The 25,442-nt window shown below is 45.6% G+C and overlaps 2 protein-coding genes across 2 annotated transcripts in view; one reads left to right on the top strand and one right to left on the bottom strand.

Moving 5' to 3' along the window:
• LOC141207902 (uncharacterized) overlaps positions 1 to 25,442 on the top strand; it is a 999,716-nt gene that overhangs the window by 319,160 nt on the left and 655,114 nt on the right. The gene's annotated exons all lie outside the window — the stretch shown is intronic.
• LOC141207931 (uncharacterized) lies at positions 7,428 to 13,241 on the bottom strand. Its single transcript, XM_073664501.1, has 6 exons — positions 13,096 to 13,241; positions 12,787 to 12,966; positions 12,581 to 12,704; positions 12,400 to 12,497; positions 12,130 to 12,220; positions 7,428 to 9,105 (listed from the first exon to the last, which is right to left on the bottom strand). The coding sequence occupies exons 1-6, from the start codon at positions 13,171 to 13,173 to the stop codon at positions 7,586 to 7,588; spliced, it is 2,091 nt and encodes a 696-aa protein (XP_073520602.1). The 5' UTR covers positions 13,174 to 13,241; the 3' UTR covers positions 7,428 to 7,585.

Raw genomic sequence — 25,442 nt, 5'->3', positions numbered from 1 at the left:
GTGCCCCACTCTGTCATGGTAAGCCCCCAGGACAATAGCTGCATCCCGCCTTGGAACCACGACTTGCCAGGTCAGCTCGTGCGTCCGGTGGTTGACAATCCTTCTGCACAACTTGCCTTCGTAGAGGAACAGCTTGCTCTTCTCCTTCCATAGCTGCTTGGCTTCCTCTGGGGCATCTGGATCTAAGCGGGCGTCTTCCTGGGTCAACAGATCTTTCACCAGGCGGATGGCAGGGTCACTATCTTGGGTCTCGGCCCAGCTGTGGTGAGGTAGGGGATTGATCATCACGGTTGTTAGATCCTCCTCCTTCACGCGGTGGGAGTATTGAGCGGCTCCATACCGGTGAAAGGCGGGGAGTTCTACCTCCTCCAGCTCTTCTGGGTCTTCGTCACCTTCAGGTAAGTGAGGCATTCTTGATAGGGCGTCCGCGTTGGCATTGGTTTTGCCTGCCCGGTACTTGATCACGAAGTCATAGTTGGAGAGACGGGCCATCCACCGCTGTTCCAGGGCACCCAGTCTTGCATTGTCCAGGTGTGTCAACGGGTTGTTGTCCGTGTACACGGTGAACTTTGCGGAGGCCAGGTAATGCTTGAAGCGTTCCGTCACGGCCCACACCACCGCCAAGAATTCTAGCTTGAAGGAGCTGTAATTCTCCGGGTTCCTCTCGGTGGGTCTCAGCTTCCGGCTACCTGCCATTACCCGCTAGTAAGGTCCAAAGTAGAAAAGAAGTTAGCTGATTTTAGTGCGGCTAAAGACTCCTCTATTCTAGGCAGCGGATATGCGTCTTTGTGGGTGATACGGTTGATTTGTCTATAGTCGACGCACATTCTCATGGTGCCGTCTTTCTTTTTCACCAGAACCAAGGGGGCTGCCCAGGGGCTACAGCTGTCTCTAATGACCCCAGCTTCTTTCATTTCTCTTAGCATGCCCTTGGCGTTCTGATAATGTGCAGGGGGTACAGGCCTGTGTCTCTCTTTTATTGGTGGGTGGCTCCCTGTGGGGATGTGGTCTTCTATCCCCTTTACTCTGCCGAAGTCTAGCGGGTGCTTACTAAAGACTCTCTCGTACTCCTGTACCACCCGGTAGACTCCTTGTTTTTGGTGCAGGGGAGTGGAGTCAGCACCCACATGGAGTTTCTGGCACCAGTCCTCCTTTTGTTTCTGGGAGCCATTACCCTCCGCCGGACGAGATGGAGGCAAGGGTTCCACGGCCCTGATAGCTTTGTGTTCGACCACAAACAGCTTGGCGAGTGTAGCGTACCTGGGTAAGTGTACCTTCCTCTCCCCAATGTTGAGGATGCGGACGGGCACCCTCCCATGATGGACATCAACCACCCCCCGGGCTGTCAAAATGGTGGGCCTGCTGTCTGAGTACACGGGTTCTACCATGGCTTGGTAGTCTCTACCTCTCAACCCGATTGCAGTCCGACACCAGATCATCATTTCACTTTTGGGAGGCATGGAAATGGGGAATGGGTCACTCAGTCTTACGCTACCGATCTCACCACCAGACAGTTCTACCTGCTGCCGTCTCATCAGGGCTTTTATCTCCTTGTTGAGGACTCTCTGTTGGCTGGAACTAGCATTCACCGCCACCTGTTGTAAGATTACAATTGCCTCTGAAAGACAATTTTCAATTACGTTAGTACCCACAGTTATTTTAGGGTGACTTTCACGACGGTCAATGTCCACAATAATCACTCCCTGTGTCGGTAGTTCAACTTTACCAATCTTAATGGTCATCTCCTTGAACCCCATCTGCGGCACGGGTAAGCCATTACTGGCGATGATGCTCAAGTTACTGTCTGGATACCGTGTGATATCAGCATCAGTCCAATACTGCTTAAAAAGTACATAAGGGATAGTGGTTACTTGCGACCCAGTATCCAGCAAGGCGCTCATGGGGATACCGTCCAGCACCACGGGTAAAACCGGGCGCCCCCCAACGTGCTTATCACACCAATTATAAGGGCCTGGTGATCTTATGCCTGGGGGTTGGCCCTCTGCCCCAGGTTGGACCCGTTTAAATTACAGTACCTGGAAAGGTGTCCGGGCTGGTTGCATCGACGGCAAATGGGCTGTCCATCCTCTGCGTAGCGGTCTGTGGGCCTCCCTCGGAACGACGGGATCCTCCTCTGTCGACGCCACGGGACATCCTCCGGACTGGAAGCCAGCTCGATGGGTCTTGACGGGTCCACTTGCAACGCCTGGACGGTCCTGGTCAACGCCGTGACGCTCCTGGTCAGCTCCTGGACTTGGTGGTGCAGGTCTTTCGACGGGGCTTGGTTCAGGGCCTGTGCATCAGCCCCCACGGGGTCCATAGAGGAGGGCGCCGCCTCCTGGTGGTAGGTGAGAGCAGGGCGCCGGGGGTTTATAGCGCCACTGGTTGCAGACTCACGGAGCACCCATATGGCCCTGTCCTTAAATTGGGAAAAGGTCAGGTCGGGGTTCTGAAAGAACATGAGGCGCAGTTGGGCCCTGTGGGCGCTAGACAGCAGACCTTCTATGAATTGTTCTGTTAGCAGCTTATCCGTTTCCTGCACACTGCCAGGGTCAGTTTGTTGAATAGCCCTCAAGGCTTCCTGCAGATTTAGGGCATAGTCTCTGATGCTGTCCTGTGCCGCTGCTTACATCCATAGAACCTCATTTTAATCTCAGCGGAGGTACGTGTGTCAAAGGTACCCCGCAGCCGGGCCAGAATACCCTTCACAGTCCTTTTCTCCTCAGTGGGCGATGATTTTACCTCCCTTTGGGCTGCGCCAGTTAACTGCCCTGTCAATATGCTGACCTTCTGTTCCTCTGTCAGGGGGTAAACCTGAAACAAACTGTACAGCCTTTCCTTAAAGTCAGTTAGGGCATGGGGCTCCCCTGAGTAATTGGGCAGCCAGGCCGCTCCAGGGATGTAGGGCAGGGAAAAGGGCATCACCGCTGCTGCAGCTGCGTTGGTGGTAGTGGGCGCCTCTGTATCTGACATCTTCCTCCCCCCTAGTTAAGTGTGGCCTACCTTCCAACGATCCTCTTCTGTAGGCCGCGGCTCCGCTGCTGCTGCTCTGGACGAGGACCTTGCGTCGCGTCCTGATGACGTCAGCGTCGCTCTCTCTCCCTTCCAGGACCTTGCGCAGCGTCGGTGCGTGGGGCGGAGCTTCGGATCTCGCGCGCTTTCGCCGTCCACGCCCCTCTTCTTCCCGCGCGGCGTCCTGAAGATGGCGTCCGACGGCGGGAAAACGACTTCGGATGGCGGGAAAACAGCTGAAGATGGCGGGAACCGACTGAAGATGGCGGGAAACGGCTCCGGATGGCGGGAAAACAGCTGAAGATGGCGGGAACCGACTGAAGATGGCGGGAACCAACTGAAGATGGCGGGAAATGGCTCCGGATGGCGGGAACCTTCACCATGGCAGGTATGACAGTCTTTTGAAGGCACGCAGTACCCGGTGGTTGCGGGCACGAAATCCTGCCGACTACGCCAAAGCTGACTCGCCCCCTGGGCCGTGGGGCACTCGGATCCGGGCAATAGGGAACGATGGGAGTAGTAGTGGCAACCCGGTTCCGTGGCTCAGGGTGGTCAGGCCAGTGGTAGTCCGTTATGTGCTATTGATTATGTCCGACTACGCCACCCGTGGATTTGCGGTCATTAGGTACCGCCGCTGCAAGGCAGACTGCTGGGGCTGATGAGGTGTGCAGCTGGGATGGTGTGACTCCCCACGGGAAGAGTGCGGCCCCAGGGCAGTGTAGTGAATGGTGGGAGTGATGGTGGTGAGAGTCCCAGTACCGGTAGTGCTGGAGGCGCAAAGGAGCACACAGACAATAGGTTGCGGTCCAGGGTGTTTACTGAAACAGGTAAACTGACCCATAAACAGTCCCAGCTAGGAGGGGACCTGGATGTCTGAGAGCAACGGGGAAATTGGCCCTGGTCAGGGTGAGGGTGTAGGCCTACCGTGCTTCCTGCGCTCCTTCTGGCTATCTCCTCATTATAGGATAACAGCCCACGTTTCTGAGCTTTCCGTGTATTCTCGCCTGTATGGCCTGCGACGTGGGTTCCTTTCTGCTCCCAGCCTTGTACGGCTTTACTGGTCCCTTCGGTTGTGGCAGGGCCTCCAGGTTTCTTAGGCCAAGGAATATACAGTCCCTTGCGGACTGGTTCTCTGCTGGGGGATGTGGAATCCTCCCAGCCTCAGACACCAAAGTCTGGTAAAGTAAGTCTTTTATCTGCCAAGACAGGCTCACTTCGCCTCTTGTCTCTGGCTTGTGGCTCTCCTCCTGCCACACTTCCTCTTAGGTGCAATACAACTTTCTGTCCCTGCTCTGCTCTGGGACACGTCTCAGTCCTGAGACAGGCCTTCAAGTTCTCCCTAACCCTGCCCCCAGCACCAGCTTTTATAGGGGCAGCCAGCTCCCCCTACTGGCCTGAGACAGGAGGCATTGCATGCTAATGTTCCCCTGACTAGAGAACCTCCCCCTTGCTCTCAGACACAGCTTTATTACATTTTGTGGCATCCAGGCCAGGGTGACACATTATAAACTTACATCTAGATAAGTTCCCTGAAGGGTCTAGTTTCCAAAATGGTGTCACTTGTGGGGGGTTTCCACTGTTTAGGCACATCAGGGGCTCCCTAAACGCGACATGGCGTCCTCTAATTATTCCAGCAAATTTTACTTTCAAAAAGTCAAATGCGCTCTTTCCATCCCAAGCCCTGAAACACTGAACACGAGGTCGGTGAAAAACCTTTATTTCACAAGCAATCGGTTACATGGTGGCACCGCAGAAGCGGGTGCCCACACTACATAAAATACAATGAATGTATAAATACACAAACAGTTAAATATATAATATATATACATACATATACATACACACAAACATGTATTCTGAACCACAAAGGAGCAAGTATGTACAAGTAGAATGAGGCCAAGCATATAAAGCAATATACCTAGTGCAGCATGTCAATGGTCCTGGGGTAGCCTAAAAATAATAACAAGACAAGTGCCCAGAAGATGCTGGTTAGATGTTAGAGGAAGTATTCAACGTGAGGGCCAGGTCAAAACTTGTAGACAAGCAGACAAGATAGGTAATATGCCTTATACTTCTGCTCTACGTGGTCCAGGGTACCGAGTATGCGCCACGCTCTGTACCCTGGACCACTTAGGTAATATGCCTTCTATGACCTCATGTTCGGTGTTTCTGCTTTGGGTTTTGGCTTGCAAAACGCAGATTTCATTAGAATAGATTGTGGGCTCCATTAGCTGAGCCCCTAAGAAACACCCTCCCCCCAGGTGACCCCATATTGGAAACTTCACTGCCTAAGGAATTAATCTAGGGGTGTAGAAAGTATTTTGAACCCATAGGTGCCTTACAGAATTTTATAGCATTGAGTCATGGAAATATGACATTTTAGTGGTAAAAATGTAATTTTTGTATTTGCTACAAATTTGTCAGGTACACAATGGTTAATAGGTGAAACTGAACCCCATAATTTATTAAATAATATCTCCTGAAAGCGCTGATGTCCCATATGTCATCAGAAATTAGTTAGCCCACACCTCAGGGGCCGATCATCATGTCATCATGACAACATCCGGGTGACCAGAGCTAACAAGTTATTTAGGTCATGTGCAGTGCATGATCTACCTAACTGGTGTCAGTGCAGCACCGACAGTTATAAAGCATAGCAAAGCTCCTGAATAATTAATATATATTATATATATAAACACATACATGCAGTTGTGCTCAAAAGTTTACATACCCCGGCAGAATTTTTCATTTTTTGGCCTTGTTTCAGAGAATATGAATGATAAAGTTTTTTTGTTTTCTCCACTCATGGTTATTGGTTGGGTGAAGCCATTTATTGTCAAACTACTGTGTTTTCTCTTTTTATATCTTAATGACAACCAAAAACATCTAAATGACCCTAAGCAAAAGTTCACATACCCTGGTGATTTTTGCCTGATAACATGCACAGAATTTGACCCAAATGGGTTTGAATGGCTACTAAAGGTAACATCCTCACCTGTGACCTGTTTGCTTGTAATCAGTGTGTGTGCGTAAAAGCTAAGTGAGTTTCTGGGATCCAGACAGACTCTTGCATCTTTCATCCAGTCACTGACATTTCTGGATTGTGAGTCATGGGGAAAGCAAAAGAATTGTCAATGGATCTATGGGAAAAGGTAGTTGAACTGTATAACACAGGAAAGGGATACAAAAAAATATCCAAGGAATTGATAATGCCAGTCAGCAGCATTCAAACTATGATTAACAAATGAAAAATCAGGAGCTCTGTAAAAATCAAACCACGGTCAGTTAGACCAACAAAAATTTCGGCCACAACTGCCAGGAAAATTGTTCGGGATGCAAAGAAAAACCCACAAATAACATCAGCTGAACATCAGGACTCTCTGAAAACTATTGATGTGGCAGTTTCAAGATGCACAATAAGGAGGCACTTGAAGAAAAATGGGCTGCATGGTCGAGTCGCCAGAAGAAAGCCATTACTGTGCAAATGCCACAATGTATCTCACCTAGAATACGCCAAACAGCATAGAGACAAGCCTCAAAACTTCTGGAACAAGGTAATTTGGAATGGTGAGACCAAAATTGAACTTTTTGGCCACAACCATAAACGTTACATTTGGAAAGAGGTCAACAAGGCCTATGATAAAAAGGACCACCATTCCTACAGTAAAGCACGGAGGTGAATCGCTGATGTTTTGGGGATGTATGAGCTACAATGGCACAGGAAACTTGGTAAAAGTTGAAGGAAGGATGAATGCAGCATGTTATCAGCAAATACTGGAGGCAAATTTGCACTCATAAGCCCGGAAGCTGCGCATGGGACCTACTTGGATGTTCCAACATAACAATGATCCAAAACACAAGGCCAAGTCGACCTGTCATTGGCTACAGCAGAACAAAGTGAAGGTTTTGGAGTGGTCATCTCAGTCTCCTGACCTCAATATCATTGAGCCACTCTGGGGAGATCTCAGGCGCGCAGTTCATGCTAGACAGCCCAGGAATTTACAGGAACTGGAGGCTGTTTGCCAAGAAGAATGGGCAGCTTTACCATATGAGAAAATAAAGAACCTCATCCACAACTACCACAAAAGACTTCAAGCTGTCATTGATGTTAGAGGGGGCAATACACGGTATTAAGAACTGGGTTATGTGAACTTTTGATCAGGGTCATTTGGATGTTTTTGGTTGTCATTAAGATTTAAAAAGAGAAAACACAGTAGTTTGACAATAAATGGCTTCACCCAACCAATAAAAATGAGTGGAGAAAAAGTTTTTTTGTTATCATTCATATTCTCTGAAACAAGGCCAAGAATGGAAAAATTCTGCCGGGGTATGTAAACTTTTGATCACAACTGTAAGAGATTTCAAGAATGTGGAATGTTAATTGGAAGATATAGGAACTGCAAGTTGTCAGGCAGTAATGGGCAAGCTGAAAGGATATATAGGAGAGATGAATGTATGTGATCCCTATGGTATGTTGTTTCATTATTGTATGTACTGGTTTCTTGTTTTGTCAAAAAAAAAAAAGAACTAATGAAAAAAATCTCAAAAATGTATTGGATTAAAAAGAAAAAGACTAAGAAAAAGTCTTCTCCACTGTGTGGGTTCTCTGGTGCCTAATCAAATCTGATTTCTGGTTAAAACATTTCCCACATTCTGAACATGAAAAAGGCTTCTCCCCTGTGTGAGTTCTCTGGTGCTTAACTAAAGCTGATTTATCGTAAAAACATTTCCCACATTCTGAACATGAAAAAGGCTTCTCCCCTGTGTGAATTCTCTGGTGGCTAACCAAAGCTGATTTCTGTTTAAAACATTTCCCACATTCTGAACATGAAAAAGGCTTCTCCCCTGTGTGAGTTCTCTTGTGCTTAACCAAAGATGATTTCTGGTTAAAACATTTCCCACATTCTGAACATGAAAAAGGCTTCTCCCCTGTGTGCGTTCTCTGGTGCTTAATCAAATCTAATTTCTGGTTAAAACATTTCCCACATTCTGAACATGAAAACGGCTTCTCCCGTGTGTGAGTTCTCTGGTGCTTAACCAAAGATGATTTATCGTTAAAACATTTCCCACATTCTGAACATGAAAAAGGCTTCTCCCCTGTGTGAATTCTCTGGTGGTTAACCAAAGGTGATTTATGGTTAAAACATTTCCCACATTCTGAACATGAAAACGGCTTCTCCCGTGTGTGAGTTCTCTGGTGCTTAACCAAAGATGATTTATCGTTAAAACATTTCCCACATTCTGAACATGAAAAAGGCTTCTCCCCTGTGTGGGTTCTTTGGTGCTTGACAAAATCTGATTTATGGTTAAAACATTTCCCACATTCTGAACAGTTAAAAGGCTTCTCTCCTGTGTGAATTCTCTGGTGCTTAACCAAAGCGGATTTATCGTTAAAACATTTCCCACATTCTGAACATGAAAAAGGCTTCTCCCCTGTGTGGGTTCTCTGGTGGATATTAAGATGTGCTTTCTGGTTGAAACATTTTTCACATTCTGAACAGGTAAAAGGCTTCTCCCCTGTGTGAATTCTCTGGTGCTTGACCAAAGCTGATTTCTGGTTAAAACATTTCCCACATTCTGAACATGAAAAAGGCTTCTCCCCTGTGTGGGTTCTCTGGTGGATATTAAGATGTGATTTCTGGTTGAAACATTTTTCACATTCTGAACAGGTAAAAGGCTTCTCCCCTATGTGAAGTCTCTGGTGCTTAACCAAAGCTGATTTATCGTTAAAACATTTCCCATATTTGGAACAAAAAAATCTATTGTCCGCTGTGTGTATTTTTTCATGTTTAAGAAAATACTTTTCAAGGGTAAAATTATTTCCATTTTCTGAACATGACAATGACTTCATTCCTTTATGAGCAGTTTGTTTTGTAATGCTTATTTTTTTATTTTGATTTTCCTTAGTAGTCGGTAATGAATCAGAGGACAGGAGCTGTTTCATAGGACTAGATGATAGATCTTTGCTGTGAAGGGATGATGGTATATCTGGAGTAATGGCATTCACTTCAATTGTATCCTGTGGGATCTCAAGATCATCAGATTTAAAAATTGAAGATGTCAGCTGTCCCTCTGATCTTCTGGTACAGTCATCTGCCAAGAAAAAAACAATTATTAATTTTGAATAAAATATCCCTGAAATTTATATTTTTGAACATTTCTACTTAAAACGTCTGTAGAAATGACAAGTTATTGACAGAATGACAGAGAAACGTGAAAACCTCATAGGATGAACCAGTAGAGCGTTGTGTCCAACTGTTTGTTCATTCTGCCTCCAAAATATGGAATAAGAAGCCATCAAAAAATGTTATGTAGGCAAAAATTATACCAATGAAAACTTCTTCTCATCAATAAATCAATCCAGCAAAGTCCGCTCTCCCAAAGTCAAATCTCCCCCTCGCTTCTGAGCCTTGCAGTGTGCCCAAACCACATTCAGCCTCCATGTATTTGGCATTACTATAGTGAGAAGAACCCACTTAATTTACGGTGTGTGTCTCCTGGAGCACAATCTGGACACTATGTGTTGGGTAATAAAATGGCCAATGTGCAATTTTCACTCTCCACCATCCATTGCGTGCTAATTTCCGGAAAGTGCCTGTGAAATCAAAATAATCGCTACGTCTATAGATTAATTCACTGAGGGTTATAATTTCCAAAATGGAGTCACTTTGTTATATCAAAGAAGTTGTCCAGTACTTTTTACAATTGCCCCAATGTCCCCCAATGTATTTACCCTGTGCCCATAAGTCTTTTTGTAATTACCTTATGCAGTCCTTCTTGCCTGTGAGCGGCACTATCTCTGGCCGCTCTCAGGCATCACGTGACCCCCGATAGCGTCACTCACAGGCAAGAAGGACAGCAGAAGGTAATTACAAAAATTCTTATGGGCACAGGGTAAATACATTGGGGTACATTGGTCAATTGTTAAAAGTACTGGACAACTTCTTTAAGGCTTCTGTAAATAGTGTGTCCAATCCCTGGGATCTGCTCCCCCGACGTCTGCTTCTGTCACCACCTTAATCATTCTGCAGGTAGCGCTGGTGATGGAGGAGACGTTGGAACCAGAAGCTCTGGGCAGCGCAGGCTCTGTCCAGCCACTAAGATTAGGGTGCCTGAGACCTGTAGTACCATCCAGTCTGGCAGTATGGGTGTGTGTGCTGTCCAGCTGGAGTAATCTGCTTCATCCAATCGGAAAGCACCACACCCTACTAAAGCTTATGGTATATTGCCGGAAGCTGCCAGATACAGCCTTGTTCTCCTCTGGTTCAGTCCTCTGTGCTCAGCTCCCGGCTTGTGTATTTGTTTCCTGTTGTGACCTCGGCCCGTTTACTGACTACTCTTGTGTCTTCTGATTTTGTATTTTCTCTGCCCTCCTGGTTCTGACCCGGCTATCTGACTATTCTTATTGGGGTTAAAGGGTGATGAGCGAGGCAATCCGTGAGATCAGGAAAATGGAGTATATAGCACCAAGTCTGTTCATGGTAGCCATCTTTTGAGCTGTCAGGTGACAATGAACAGTGCCCCCAATACATTGTGCCTGAAATATATTCCAGCAAGATCTGCATTCAGATAGCTAAATGGCGCTCCTTCTATACAACCTGTACAACCTTATATAGAATATTGTTGGATTCAAGAGAAGTTGGTAAATAGTTTGTAAGGTCCATTTGTTTCCTATTATCCTTTGTGAAGAATTCCAAAATTATCACCACATAAAGTGACACACGTCAGATTTGAAAATGCGCCCTGATAGGAACACAAAACTGTCTGCAGAAAAGGGTTAAATCAGAGTATTTTGGGAACTAACTGCTGCAGTCAAAAACTGTGACTATAGACAATAACACATCTACTGAAATGATCAAATTCAACAGTCTCCATCAGTAAGTAGTGAGTAACTAGTGGTGAAACCTCTCTGGGGTAATTACAGTATGGCGCTTGGTGGCTGTTAGTAATCTAAACTATCGTAAGGGCCAATATTTTCTGTCAGATGAGTTTCAAGAAGAAATATTAGACATTGAAACAGAACTTTTTATAATAGAGCAGAGATGAGGTGTCTTAAATGTAGACCTCGGGCATTGGGAAGAGGTAATGGAGACCTTCTTTTAAAGACTACCAGGGAGTTACAGACTCACATAAGTGAGGCAGGCCGATCCCACCACAATCAAACAAAATGAACCTGTAAAAAAAGACAGAATAAAAGATATGTTACATCCCCAACAACAACGTATATATAAGGGAGAGCTCCAACACTAAACCGGAGTCGCACTCATTTATGGTGGACCATTGGAGCTACTAGGAGTCCTGACCAGGAGAGTAGAGAAAGTATTAGCGCCCCCATTTCAGGAGAGATTGTGCAGGAATCTGAATTCCTTAGGAATGAAAACATAATGGAATTTATGACGTGGAGTGAATCCATGAAACCAGGGCTGGAGCCATGCCACCACATCTCCTGCAGGTGTGAATAAATGTATATTACAACCATCAGCCACGCACAGCTTAGAGATTTATCAAGATCCTGTTTGAAGTTAGTTGGTTTAAAAAGAAATTGAAAAGTCAGGATAAAGGGAAACTCTGTTGTTATTGTACAGAAATTCACACTTGGCCCTCACTGCACATTTAATGTTGTCGATCATAAAAGTGAAGTTTGTCCAGAAAGACTGGACCTGGTCTTGTAGGGACCATATGAGGACATTCAGCAGCACAGAAGGGAGAGAAGGTAGATTCATCCAATAAGATATCAGGGTTCTAGGAAGCCAACAGCATCATTACCCTCCGCTTTCTCTTAGAGGTCCATCATAATTTTGATTTTCTCACTTGTCAGCACATATTACATACTCTGCCATTTGGCTTTGCAGTTTACAGATCTGGGCAGGTAACGGTCAGCGTCTCCTAATCCCAGGCGGTAGGTGGATCCTCCAGGTTGTAAGTTCTACAGAAAATATCTTTTACAATTACACAAAGTAGTGTGAACATTTTCGGATGGAGGAAAATGTTGTGGTCTAGCGGTAAAATGGTGATCACACGATTGTGATACAACTGGACTACACCAGCGATAAAGCAGCCACAGCCGGTGACTGAGAAGAATCTGTGACTTGTCAGCATTTAGTGGTCGCTACTCACCTGGGTAGTCATATGTAGGAATCTCCTCTTTACACTGCTCATCACCCCTCACATATGTCTCTGTAGTATTAATATGGTTCAGATCTTCACCCTGAAACAAATATTGTAAACATGGAGAAGTCACATCTATGATCAGCTCTAATCCTGCCATCTCCACCGTTCTCATTACACAAATATAAATACTGGTGGATAAAACAAGACTGAACACAAGACCTTCACAGCCGTCTACACATCATAGGGGAGATCTCATGACACCTTCTCTCCATCTACCTGATGATCCTGAGGAACATTGGGATCTTCTTGTTTACAGTCATGTGGAAGAAGAGGATGGGGACATCTCTCTGGTGTTGTCCTCTTACTGGATAGATCTGGAGGAAACACATACAGGGACTGAATTCATTCTTTACATACAGAAAATTTTAGGCAGTGTGTATTTAGTCCGGTCTATTACCTGGTGATGTGAGGGGCTGTGGAACCTCCATCATGACGTCCTTGTACAGATCTTTGCGTCCTTCTAAATACTCCCACTCCTCCATGGAGAAATAGACAGCGACATCCTGACACCTTATAGGAACCTGACACATACAATGATATCGTCATCCCCCGATCCCTTCATAGCGTTACTGTATAATGTCCCAGCATTCCCAATAGTGTCACCTCTCCAGTCAGCAGCTCAATCATCTTGTAGGTGAGTTCTAGGATCTTCTGGTCATTGATATCCTCACGTATCAGGGGGTGAGATGGAGGTCCTGTGATTGGGCTCAGTGGTCTTCTCCATCCCTCAGACACAGGGTCCTGACAGCCCTCACTAGAGGTCTTCATCCCTACTGTGTAATCCTGGTTATGGAGAGACACATTAATAAATCTCACTCCAGACATTTCCAGAGTCCTCACCTCTCCAGTTCTGTCCATCTGTTATTCCCATAGATAAGAATGATGTAATGTGACGTCATCAGAATCTCTCACCTCTCCAGTAAGCCAGAAGAGGATCTCTAGGGTGAGGTGTAATATCCTCTCCGCCATCTTGTCTCTGTCAATATCCATCCTTGATAGGTGATTTAGAAAAATTCTCTTATATAGAAGATCTTCACTGAGAGGATCTGATATTGTAGAGACCTGAATGAGAAAAAGAGCCGATGTAACATCATAAAGAATTCTGTGTATTAATACAATTACTGGAGACAATAGAGGAAATATATCAGAAGATGTGTAGATGTTGTATTCTCTAGTCTTTTATGGACTGGAACATAAGTTGAATTGCTGACTTAGACATCTCCTCCATACTTCCAATCACTGGCTAAGTTGGCCACTGCTTCAGTAAGAATCACCCAGAAACCCAAGCAGCAATGGTATTTTTATTATTTTTACAATATTCTGCTTTTGTCCCTGACGTACTAATATAACCTATATATTTTAGGCCACAGACAACAAGTAGTTTCTTCCTCGGAGTCTGCAGCTCAATACGTTTCTTATAGACTCATCTTCCATAACGCTAATTCTTGTCATATTCATTACACGTGACATGAGAAATAACAACTTCATGATGAGGACGACATCTTCATCTTCTAATACCGCTCTAGAAACAAATTTGGCCAGAGTCAGTCGCTGACTACATCATCACCGGCCATCTATATGAATGTTTCCCGTCTTTCCCAGGTTATAATCTTTTAACACGTTAGATCTCATTTATAAGAGCTTGTTTGTAAGAACACCAAGACAGGAGTTATTTGATGCTAATGTCTCCATGTACAGTGATTTTTTTCCTGGATATCATGTTTCTAAAAGCATTTTCCTATAGGTTTCCATATATTACATGAAAAACACCAAAAAAAGAAAACCAAGTGGTTAATACATAAAATAAAATTGGGGTTGGCGGGACTGTGACAACATTATACTGTATGTTACATAGTTACATAGTTTATAAGGCCGAAAAAAGACAAGCGTCCATCCAGTTCAGCCTATTTCTTGTGCACTGCAGCTATTCCGCAGCGTTGATCCACGGGAAGGCAAAAAAAAAACATGCGGTATTGGCCAATTTACATCATTGAGGAAAATTCACTTCCCGACTCCAATCTGGCAGTCAGATTAAATCCCTGGATTAATTAACTATCACTAAGCATAAGATGTAATTTTATTCTTCTCAAGAAAGGCGCCCAGGCCTCTCTTGAACTCATTAAGTGAGTTGGACATCACCACTTCCTCTCCCAGAGAGTTCCAGAGTCTCACGGCTCTGACCGTAAAGAATCCCCTTCTATGCTGGTTCAGGAACCTCCTTTCCTCCAGACGCATAGTGTGCCCCCTCGTCTTTGTCACCATCCTTGGTATAAACAGGTCATGGGAGAGATCTCTGTACTGCCCCCTGATGTATTTATACATGTTTATGAGGTCTCCCCAAAGCCTTCTCTTTTCCAATGTAAATAAGCCTAATTTTGACAACCTCTCTGGGTATTCTAGTCCCTCCATTCCCTTTATTACCTTAGTCGCCCTCCTTTGTACCCTCTCTAGCTCCAATATGTCTTTCCTGAGCACCGGAGCCCAGAACTGTGCACAATATTCTAAGTGCGCCTTACCAGCGCTTTATACAGAGGAAGAACAATGTTCTCATCATATGCCCCTATTCCTCTTCTGATGCATGCCATGACTCTATTTGCCTTCGCAGCTGCTGCCTGACACTGGGCACTCCAATTTAATTTGCTGTTAACCAAGACGCCCAGGTCCTTCTCTATGTCAGATTTCCCCAACGGTTTCCCATTTAATATGTATGGGTGACTGCTGTTTTTCTTTCCCATGTGCATGACCTTACATTTATTGGCATTGAACCCCATTTGCCATTTTTTGGCCCAACTCCCCAATTTATCTAAATCCTCCTGTAGCTGTGCCCTATCCTCATCTGTATTAACTACTTTACAAAGTTTAGTATCATCTGCAAATATTGCTATTTTACTATGCAACCCTTCCACTAGATCATTAATAAATATATTAAATAATATAGGGCCCAAGACAGATCCTTGAGGCTCCCCGCTAGTAACCCTGACACACCCTGAGCTTACTCCATTGATAACCACCCTCTGCTTTCTATCATTCAGCCAGCTATTTACCCACTTGCACACATTATCCCCCAGACCAAGCATTCTCATTTTATATACCAACCTTTTGTGTGGCACGGTATCAAACGCTTTGGAGAAGTCAAGGTATACAACATCCACTGACTCTCCCCGGTCCAGCTGTGAGCTCACCTCCTCGTAGAAGGCGATCAGGTTTGTTTGGCAGGTGTTATGATGTGCTACAAGCACTAAGGAAAGAAAGGAGATCTGTCCCAACAATAGAACTAAGCTGGATCCCTACGATGTAACGGGGAACCTGATCCTGCGATCAGACCCGCTAAAGTCCTCGGCTAGTCTGAACGAAGACCTATAGATGTGAGGGAGGGATCCCTACAAGAACTAGGGACTGGGAGAAAGGTGGACACTTCCTAGCAGAAATTGTATCAGAAATAAGACAAACAAACAACATAGAACATAGAGGTCCGAAGACCCAGCAAAACTGACTGAGAAAGGCAACAGAGCACCAAGCTAGCTCAAGAGTAGAAATTACAATGAAGTCCAGCAAGGCCAGGAGGGCGGAGCAGGATTAAATAGGCAAAAAAGGTCATGTGATGAGCAAACTAGAAAAAACCTAACAGGAGAGTTCTAACAGTACCCCCTCTTCTAAGAGGATCCTCCGGATCCCCTAGGCCCAGGCTTATCAGGAAACCTCCTGTGAAAAGCTCTGACAAGTCTGGAGGCAGAAACATCATCTGCCCTCACCCATGAGTTATCCTCGGGTCCGAAACCCTTCCAAGCGACGAGATACTGCAAACTCCCTCTATACTGTCTAGAATTTAGGATGCGGGAAATTTCATATTCCCCATCCTCCACCACTGGAGGAACAGTGGCAGAGGCGTCACCATAAGACACATCAGCTCTTTTCAACAGAGAAACATGAAACACCGGATTAATCTTCCAGGAGGTAGGAACCTCCAACCTAACAGCAGATTGGTTAGCTATCTGAAGCATCTTAAAGGGCCCTACAAACTTGGGACCCAATTTTTTAGAAGGAATCCTCAATCGCAGATTCTTAGAGGACAACCAAACCATGTCACCAATAGCAAACAAAACCTCTTGCCGTTTCCTATCAAAGTACCTCTTAGATTTTTTGTTAGCCTCCTGAAGATTACCACGCACATCCGTCCAAACTCTCTCCAAATCACCGGAAAAACTCTCCTCCTCAGGCACAGCCGATACCAATTTGGAGAATGACCCAAAAGATGGATGTCTCCCAGAACAACAAAAAAAAGGCGAACACCCAGCAGTAGAGGATGTATGGTTGTTAAGAGCAAATTCAGCAAGTGGCAGAAACTCAGACCACCCCTCTTGATTGTCTGCCACAAAACAACGCAAAAACTGCTCAACATCCTGGTTCTTCCTTTCTGTCTGGCTATTAGACTCAGGATGATATCCGGATGAAAGCGACAAATGAACTCCCAACCTGTCACAAAAGGCACGCCAAAAACGAGCCACGAACTGAGGTCCCCTATCAGAAACAATGTCAGTAGGAACGCCATGTAGTCTGACAATTTCCTTGACAAAGGCCTTAGCGAGTGTCTTAGCGCAGGGCAGTTTGATGAAGGGAACCAAGTGACACATCTTGCTAAAACGGTCCACGACCACCCAGATGACCGTGAAACCCTCAGAGGGAGGAAGGTCAGTAATAAAGTCCATAGCTAGATGTGTCCAAGGTGCACTAGGAACCTCCATAGGGCAAAGCAACCCCGCAGCAGGAGCATGCGAAGACTTAGATCTAGCACACACAGTACATTGACGCACCCACTTAATGACTTCCTTCTGCCATCCAGGCCACCAAAAACTGCGACCCACAAGTCTCTTGGTCTCAGAAATTCCTGGATGACCTGCCAACCGAGACTCATGACACTCAACAAACAAATCTCTCCTAAAGGTCCTAGGCACAAACAACCTCCCATGGGGAGTGTTAGATGGGGCATTCTCCTGAGCTTTAAGAATCTCATCCTCCAAAACGGAGTCCAAAGCAGCAATCACAACACCTTCTTGTAAAATGCTCTCTTCCTCCTCAGCACCGACCATGGGAGAAAAGCTGCGAGACAAAGCATCAGCTTTAACATTCTTGGTACCCGGGATGTAAGTAACGGAAAAATTAAACCACGAGAAAAAAAGTGCCCACCTAGCCTGACGGGCATTCAAGCGCTTGGCAGCATCAAGATAGATCAGATTTTTATGATCAGTGAAAACCTGAATGGGAAATTCAGCACCTTCCAAGAGATGACGCCAGTGTTCAAATGCGAGTTTAATAGCCAGCAATTCCCGATTACCAATATCGTAATTAAGTTCAGTCTCAGAAAATTTTTTTGAAAAAAAGGCACAGGGATGTACTCCGACCCCCACCGAAGAAGCATCAACCTTGACCAAAAACGGCTTAGTCACATCAGGCAGCATAAGGATGGGGGCAGAGCTGAACCTCTCCTTTAGAAACACAAAAGCTTCAATGGCCTCAGAAGTCCACTGAACCGTATTAGCACTTTTCCTGGTGAGATCGGTCAGTGGTTTGACAATAATAGAATTTTTTTTTATGAATTTTCTGTAATAATTGGCGAAACCCAAAAACCTCTGTATCGATTTCAAGCCAATAGGCCTAGGCCATTCCTGCACAGCTTGAACTTTAACCGGGTCCATCTCAAAACCTTCACTGGAGATAATGTAGCCCAAAAAACTAATCCTCTGTACAGCGAACTCACATTTCTCTAGCTTAGCAAAAAGCGAATTGTCAATTAATAACTGTAATACCTCACGTACGCTCCGCCAATGAGACTCCAGATCAGGCGAATAAATCAAAATGTCATCCAAATACACAACCACATTTTTGCCGATCAAAGGTCTAAGGATGTCATTAATAAGATTCTGAAAAAATGCTGGAGCATTGGTAAGACCAAAAGGCATAACCAGATTCTCAAAATGACCCACAGGAGTGTTAAAAGCAGTCTTCCATTCATCACCCTCCTTCATGCCCAACAAATTGTATGCCCCCCAGAGATCAATTTTAGAGAACCACTTGGCCCCCACTAACTGGTTAAACAAATCAGGAATCAATGGCAGTGGGTAAGGATTGCGTACAGTAATTTTATTAATCTCGCGAAAGTCCAGACAAGGACGTAAACCGCCGTCCTTTTTTTTAACAAAAAAAATTCCAACCGCCACAGGAGACTTGGAAGGCCTAATGTGACCGGCGGCCAAGCTTGACTGTATGTATTCCTCCAAAGCCTTTCTCTCAGGAATAGTAAGATTAAATAAACGACTTTTAGGAATAGTCGCTCCAGGGACAAATTCAATGGTACAATCATAGTCTCTATGGGGAGGCAAAATTTGCGATTCCTTCTCAGAAAAAAGTTTCCAAAAATCCTGAATAGGTACAGGTAATTCCCCTTTATCCACAGCAGCAATGCGCCCGTTACAACACTTGTCATAACACTTAGGGCTCCAGGACTTAATTTCATTGGTAGACCAATCCAGTACAGGATTGTGCAATTTTAACCAGGGTAACCCCAACACTACTGGAGAAGGAAAATTATTTAATACTACCAAATCCAAATTCTCTTGGTGAATACCATTAATAGTGAGGGGAAATTCATAAACCTTGTGAGTAACACTCTTTAAGGGAGAGCCATCGACAGAAACCACGGCAATAGGGGATGACAAAGGTTTGGGTTTTAATTTAAGTTTTTCCAAGAATCCCCCATCAATCACATTCAGAGTAGAACCACAATCCACAAATACCCGAAATTCAATTAATTCATCCTGAGCAGTGGTAGTAGCAGAAAGAAGTACACCCTTAGTATTTAACCCCTTAACAACATCTGACGTACTAATACGCGTCTGTGCCCTGGGACTTAAGAGCCAGACCCGTATTAGTACGTCATCGCGATCGCGCGCGCACACAGGCTGTGCGGGCGCGATCGCCGCCGGGTGTCAGCTGATTGTCACAGCTGACACCCGGTACTATGTGCAGGGAGTGGTCACGCACCGCTCTCAGCACATTAACCCCTGTGATGCTGCGATTGAAGTCGATCGAAGTCAATCGCAGCATTGCGGGGGCAAGGGGAGGTGATCGCCGATACTCACCTCCTCTTCCGGCTTCCAGCGCAGTCTGCAAAGGCTTCCCGGGTGTTGCCATGACGACCCGATGTCGTCATGACAACATCCGGTCACCAGACAGCAGGAAGATTGTTTGGACATGCGCAGTGCATCTCCAAACAATCTTCACACTGTGCCCCGCTGACAGCCTGCATGGCATAGGGATGGTGCTCCATTCCTATGCCATGCAGGCGATCAGAGAAAAAAAAGTGAAAGTCCCAGAGTGGGACAAAGTAATAAAGTGTATAAACTGTCTGAAAGTGGAAAAAAAAAAAAAATTGCAAAAATATAAAAAAAAAATAAAAAAAATTATCCACCAAAAATAAAAATATAATGTACCCATCAATAATATTATTATAAAAAAAAAAACAATAAAAGTACACATATTTGGTATCGCAGCGTCCGGAACAACCTGACCTATAAAACTGTCCCACTAGTTAACCCCTTCAGTGAACACGGTAAAAAAAAAAAAAAAAAGAACGAAGCAAAAAACAATGCTTTATCACCATACCGCCAAACAAAAAGTGGAATAACACGCGATCAAAAAGACGCATATAAATAAAAATGGTACCGCTGAAAACGTCATCTCGTCCCGCAAAAAACAAGCCGCTCCATCAGCCAAAAAATAAAAAAGTTATAGCTCTCAGAATAAAGCGATGCTAAAAAATATTTTTTTCTATAAAATAGCTTTTATTGTGTATAAGCGCCAAAACATAGAAAAATGATACAAATGTGGTACCGCTGTAAACGTACTGACCTGAAGAATAAAGCTACCTCATCAATTTTACCACACGCGGAACAGAATAAAAAAAAACAAAAAAAAACAATTCCTGAATTGTTGGTTTTTGTTTATTCTGCCTCCCAAAAATCGGAATAGAAAGCGATCAAAAAATGTCACGTGCCAGAAAATGGCACCAATAACAACGTCAAGTCATCCCGCAAAAAAACGAGCCGTCACATGACTGTCTGACAAAATCTGGAAAAATTATAGCTCTCAAAATATGGCGATGCAAAAACTAGATTTTACAAAAAATGCGTCTTTTAGTGTGTGACAGCTGTCAGTCATAAAAACCCCATATGATTCTGGCATTGCTGTAATCACACCGACCTGAAGAATAAACTCGTCTAATCACTTATACCGCACAAGGAACGGCGTCAAAAATAAACTCTTGGGTTAGGATTGGGCTAGGGTTAGGGCTGGGTTTGGGGCTAGGGTTGCGCTGGGGCTAGGGTTGTGCTGGGGCTAGGGTTGTGCTGGGGCTAGGGTTGTGCTGGGGCTAGGGTTGTGCTATGGTTAGGGTTGTGCTAGGGTTAGGGCTGGGGTTGGGATTTTTTTCAAAAGTAAGAAAAAAAGATGACGATATGGTGACTAGTGTTGAGCGCAAGTGCTCGCTACTTGAGTTTGCATCGGGTGCTCTGGTATGCATTGAGTATCGTGGGTATTTGAGTGACATGCTCGAGTCTCCGCCCCATATGCTTTACGAAAACTTTACGAGGATTGCCTGCCATGCACGAGCGATCCCCGCATGTTTTTTTTTGGGTGTCTAATAACCGTGAAACATGCGGAGCAGGGACTCGAGCATGTCACTCGAGCACACGCTGTACATGGTGCATACCTGAGTACCCAATGCAAACTCAAGTAGCGAGCACTTGCGCTCAAGAATAATGACAACTTATTCAATATGATGACCTAATGTAAACAAATTCTGTGCCGTACCTCTGGGTTCAAAATGTTCACTATACACCTTAATAAAATCCTTGAGGGGTATAGTTTCCAAAATGGGGACACTTGTGGGGGAGCTCCACTGTTTAGGCACATCACGGGCTCTCCAAACGCGACATGGTGTCCGCTAACGAATTGAATGGAAAATCGGCTCAAATTGTTAGCGGACACCATGTTGCGTTTGGAGAGCCCCTGTGTGCCCAAACTTTGGAGCTCCCCCACAAGTGACCCCATTTTGGAAACTAGACCCCCCAAGGCACCTATCTAGATGCATAGTGAGCACTTCGAACCCCCAGGTGCTTCACAAATTGATTCGTAAAAATGAAAAAGTGAAAAAAAAAACACTTTTTCATTTTTATGAATCAATTTGTGAAGCACCTGGGGTTCCAAGTGCTCAATATGAATCTAGATATGTGCCTTGGGGGGTCTAGTTTCCAAAATGGGGTCACTTGTGGGAGAGCTCCAATGTTTGGGCACACAGGGACTCTCCAAATGCAACATGATATCCGCTAACAAATTGTCGGCTCAAATTGTTAGCAGACACCATGTTGCGTTTGGAGAGCCCCTGTGTGTCCAAACTTTGGAGCTCCCCCACAAGTGACCCCATTTTGGAAACTAGACCCCCCAAGGCACCTATCTAGATGCATAGTGAGCACTTGGAACCCCCAGGTGCTTCACAAGTTGATTCGTAAAAATGAAAAAGTGAAAAAAAAAACACTTTTTCATTTTTATGAATCAATTTGTGAAGCACCTGGGGTCCTAAGTGCTCACTATGAATCTAGATAGGTGCCTTGGGGGGTCTAGTTTCCAAAATGGGGTCACTTGTGGGGGAGCTCCAATGTTTGGGCACACAGGGACTCTCCAAATGCAACATGATATCCGCTAACAAATTGTCGGCTCAAATTGTTAGCAGACACCATGTTTTCCTGAGAGTGGGGTGACATCGCCCCAATCTCCATCGGCTCTCCAATGTCAGTACAGACCCTCTCAAGACTCGGAGCTGACATGGCAGAGGATTTACTCTCATTAACCCTTGCATGCAGTCTCCTGTCCACCCGTATAGCTAATTGCATTGCCTCCTGTAAGTTTCCAGGTGAAGGATAAGCAATCAGCAGATCCTTAACCCTTTCACCTAGCCCCGCAAGAAACAAACTTTTCAAAGCTGAATCGTTCCACCCTACCTGTGCAGACCACCGACGGAAGTGAGTACAATAATTTTCCACATTACCTGATCCCTGCCTCAAACGTCTTAATTCAGACTCAGCAGATGAGACACGATCAGGATCATCATACAACAACCCCAAAGCAGCAAAAAAACTATCCACTGATCTAAAGCACGGATCATTGGTTGGAGAGAAAAGGCCCATCCCTGAGGTTCTTTGCGCAAAAGTGACATTATGAACCCTATGCGCTGTGATTCATCACCAGAGGATCCGGGTCTTAAACGAAAATACAATAAACAAGCATTTTTAAAGGAAAAAAAATCTTGTTGTTCACCAAAAAATAGATCAGGCAGACGTACCTTTGGCTCTACAAAATGTGCTCCAGAACAGCTACTCACGTGTTGTTGGAGCTTGGCCACCTCCAGAGAGAGTCCCTGCAAGCATTGAGCCAAATCATGAACCGAGACCATGATGGAAACTGGAGGTCTTTTCCTTAGAGAAATTTTTCAGGGCTGGACTTACTGTTATGATCTGCTACAAGCACTAAGGAAAGAAAGGAGATCTGTCCCTACAATAGAACTAAGCTGGATCCCTACGATGTAACGGGGAACCTGATCCTGCGATCAGACCCGCTAAAGTCCTCGGCTAGTCTGAATGAAGACCTATAGATGTGAGGGAGGGATCCCGACAAGAACTAGGGACTGGGAGAAAGGTGGACACCTCCTAGCAGAAATTGTATCAGAAATAAGACAAACAAACAACATAGAACATAGCGGTCCGAAGACCCAGCAAAACTGACTGAGAAAGGCAACAGAGCACCAAGCTAGCTCAAGAGTAGAAATTACAATGAAGTCCAGCAAGGCCAGGAGGGCGGAGCAGGATTAAATAGGCAAAAAAGGTCATGTGACCAGCAAACTATAAAAAAAACTAACAGGAGAGTTCTAACAGCAGGAGCGATCCCTCATGAATCCATGATGATATGGAGTTCGACAGTTATTATCATTAAGATATTCTACAATAGCATCTCTAAGAGACCCTTCAAACAATTTACCCACAACATGTGGGAAGATGGCGGTACTGTGAGAACATTATACAGTGTGGGGAAATAGAGGTATTATGAGAGCATTATATTGAGAGGCTTAATGACCGCAGTTGCTCCTGCAACCGGGCCCAGCCAACACCAACCCCTGCTGCAGCTGGATGTGTGTTCTCGGACTGACATTCAGCTGAAGTGCCACAATACACGCTGCCGACCAATCAGAGGCCAGCAGCTGACATCGGCATGTACGTCATTAGGGGTGCATGGAAGTAACATCATCCTCTCCTGTCGCTTCCAGCTGAAGTCAGCTGGCAGCTCCAGAAAAAGACACTGCGCAGCGAGGGAGCGGAGTGAAGGTGAGTATAATGTTTTGGTTTTTTAAATCAGCGAGTACACGGTGCCCTTGGCCATACTACTACATGGATGACTGTGGGCTGTGCATTATACTACATGTATGGGCTGTGCATTATACTACATGTATGGGTTGTGCATTATACCACATGTATGTGTGTCACCCTGACCTGGATGCCACAAGTGTAATTAAAGCTGTGTCTGAGAGCAAGGGGGAGGTTCTCTGGTCAGGGGAACATTAGCATGCAATGCCTCCTGTCTCAGGCCAGTAGGGGGAGGTGGCTGCCCCTATAAAAGCTGGTACTGAGGGCAGGGTGAGGGAGAACTGGACGACCGATCTGAGGATTCAGGTCCCAGAGCAGAGAGGGACAGTTGTGTTGCACCTAAGAGGAAGTGTGGCAGTAGGAGAGCCACAAGCCAGAGACAAGAGGCGAAGTGAGCCTGTCTTGGCAGAGAAAAGACTTAATTTTACCAGACTTTGGTGTCTAAGGCTGGAAGGATTCCACATCCCCCAGCAGAGAATCAGTCCGCAAGGGACTGTACATTCCTTGGCCTAAGAAGCCTGGTGGCCCTGTCACAACAGAAGGGACCAGTAAAGCTGTACAAGGCTCGGAGCAGAAAGGAACCCACGTCGCAGGCCATGCAGGCTAGAATACACGGAAAGCTCGGAAACGTGGGCTGTTACCCTATCAGGAGGAGATAGCCAGAAGGAGCGCAGAAAGCACGGTAGGCCTACACCCTCACCCTGACCAGGGCCAATTTCCCCGTTGCTCTCAGACATCCAGGTCCCCTCCTAGCCGGGACTGGTTGTGGGTCAGTTTACCTGTTTAGTAAAGACCCTGGACTGCAACCTGTTGTCTGTGTGTTCCTTGCTCCTCCAGCACTATCATCACTGGGACTCTCAATACCATCACTCCCACCATCCACTATACTGCCCTGGGGCCGCACTCTTCCCGTGGGGAGTCACACTACCCTAGCTGCACACCTCATCAGCCCCAGCGGTCTGCATGCAGCGGCGGTTCCTAATAACCGCAATCCACGGGTGGCGTAGTCGGACATAATTAATAACACATAACGGACTACCACTGGCCTGACCACCCTGAGCCACGGAACCGGGTTGCCACTACTACTCCCATCGTTCCCCCTATTGCCCGGATCCGAGTGCCCCACGGCCCAGGGGGCGAGTCATATGGACTATGGGCTGTGCATTATACTACATGTATGGGTTGTGCATTATACCACATGTATGGACTATGGGCTGTGCATTATACTACATGGATGACTGTGGGCTGTGCATTATACTACATGTGTGGACTATGGGCTGTGCATTACACTACATGTACGGACCATGGGCTGTGCATTATACTACATGTGTGGACTATGGGCTGTGCATTACACTACATGTACGGACCATGGGCTGTGCCTTACACTACATGTACGGACTATGGGCTGTGCATTATACTACATGGATGAGTATGGGCTGTGCATTATACTGTATGGAGGATTATGGGGAGTGCATTATGTGGCACCCCAGGGTTCTGGTTACCACAGTAATAGCAATATTACGTCTGTGAGCAGGTGGGAGGTCTCCTGGTCAGGAATCCTAAGCATGCCACACCTCCTGCCCAGTCCTGGGAGGGGAAGAACTTCCCCTATATAAACTGGGGCTGAGGTGGGGTTAGAAAAGAACACAGACAGAGAGAGAGACACAGTCTGGTCTGGTGTGGATCAGTTACAGGGAAAATAAGAACAGGAGCTCTGTGGGAGCAGTGATAAAAGGAGTCCGGGACTGGAAGCTGTAGAGCTCGTCCGGACTGGAGAGATCTCACCGGACA

This window comes from Phyllobates terribilis, unplaced genomic scaffold (genome assembly GCF_046119375.1).
Source record: "Phyllobates terribilis strain yellow unplaced genomic scaffold, ASM4611937v1 Scaffold_167__1_contigs__length_4167997, whole genome shotgun sequence".
In the NCBI taxonomy this organism is placed as follows: Eukaryota; Metazoa; Chordata; class Amphibia; order Anura; family Dendrobatidae; genus Phyllobates; species Phyllobates terribilis.
Note: the sequence above shows the minus strand (reverse complement) of the source record. Positions and strands in the feature narration are given on the sequence as shown.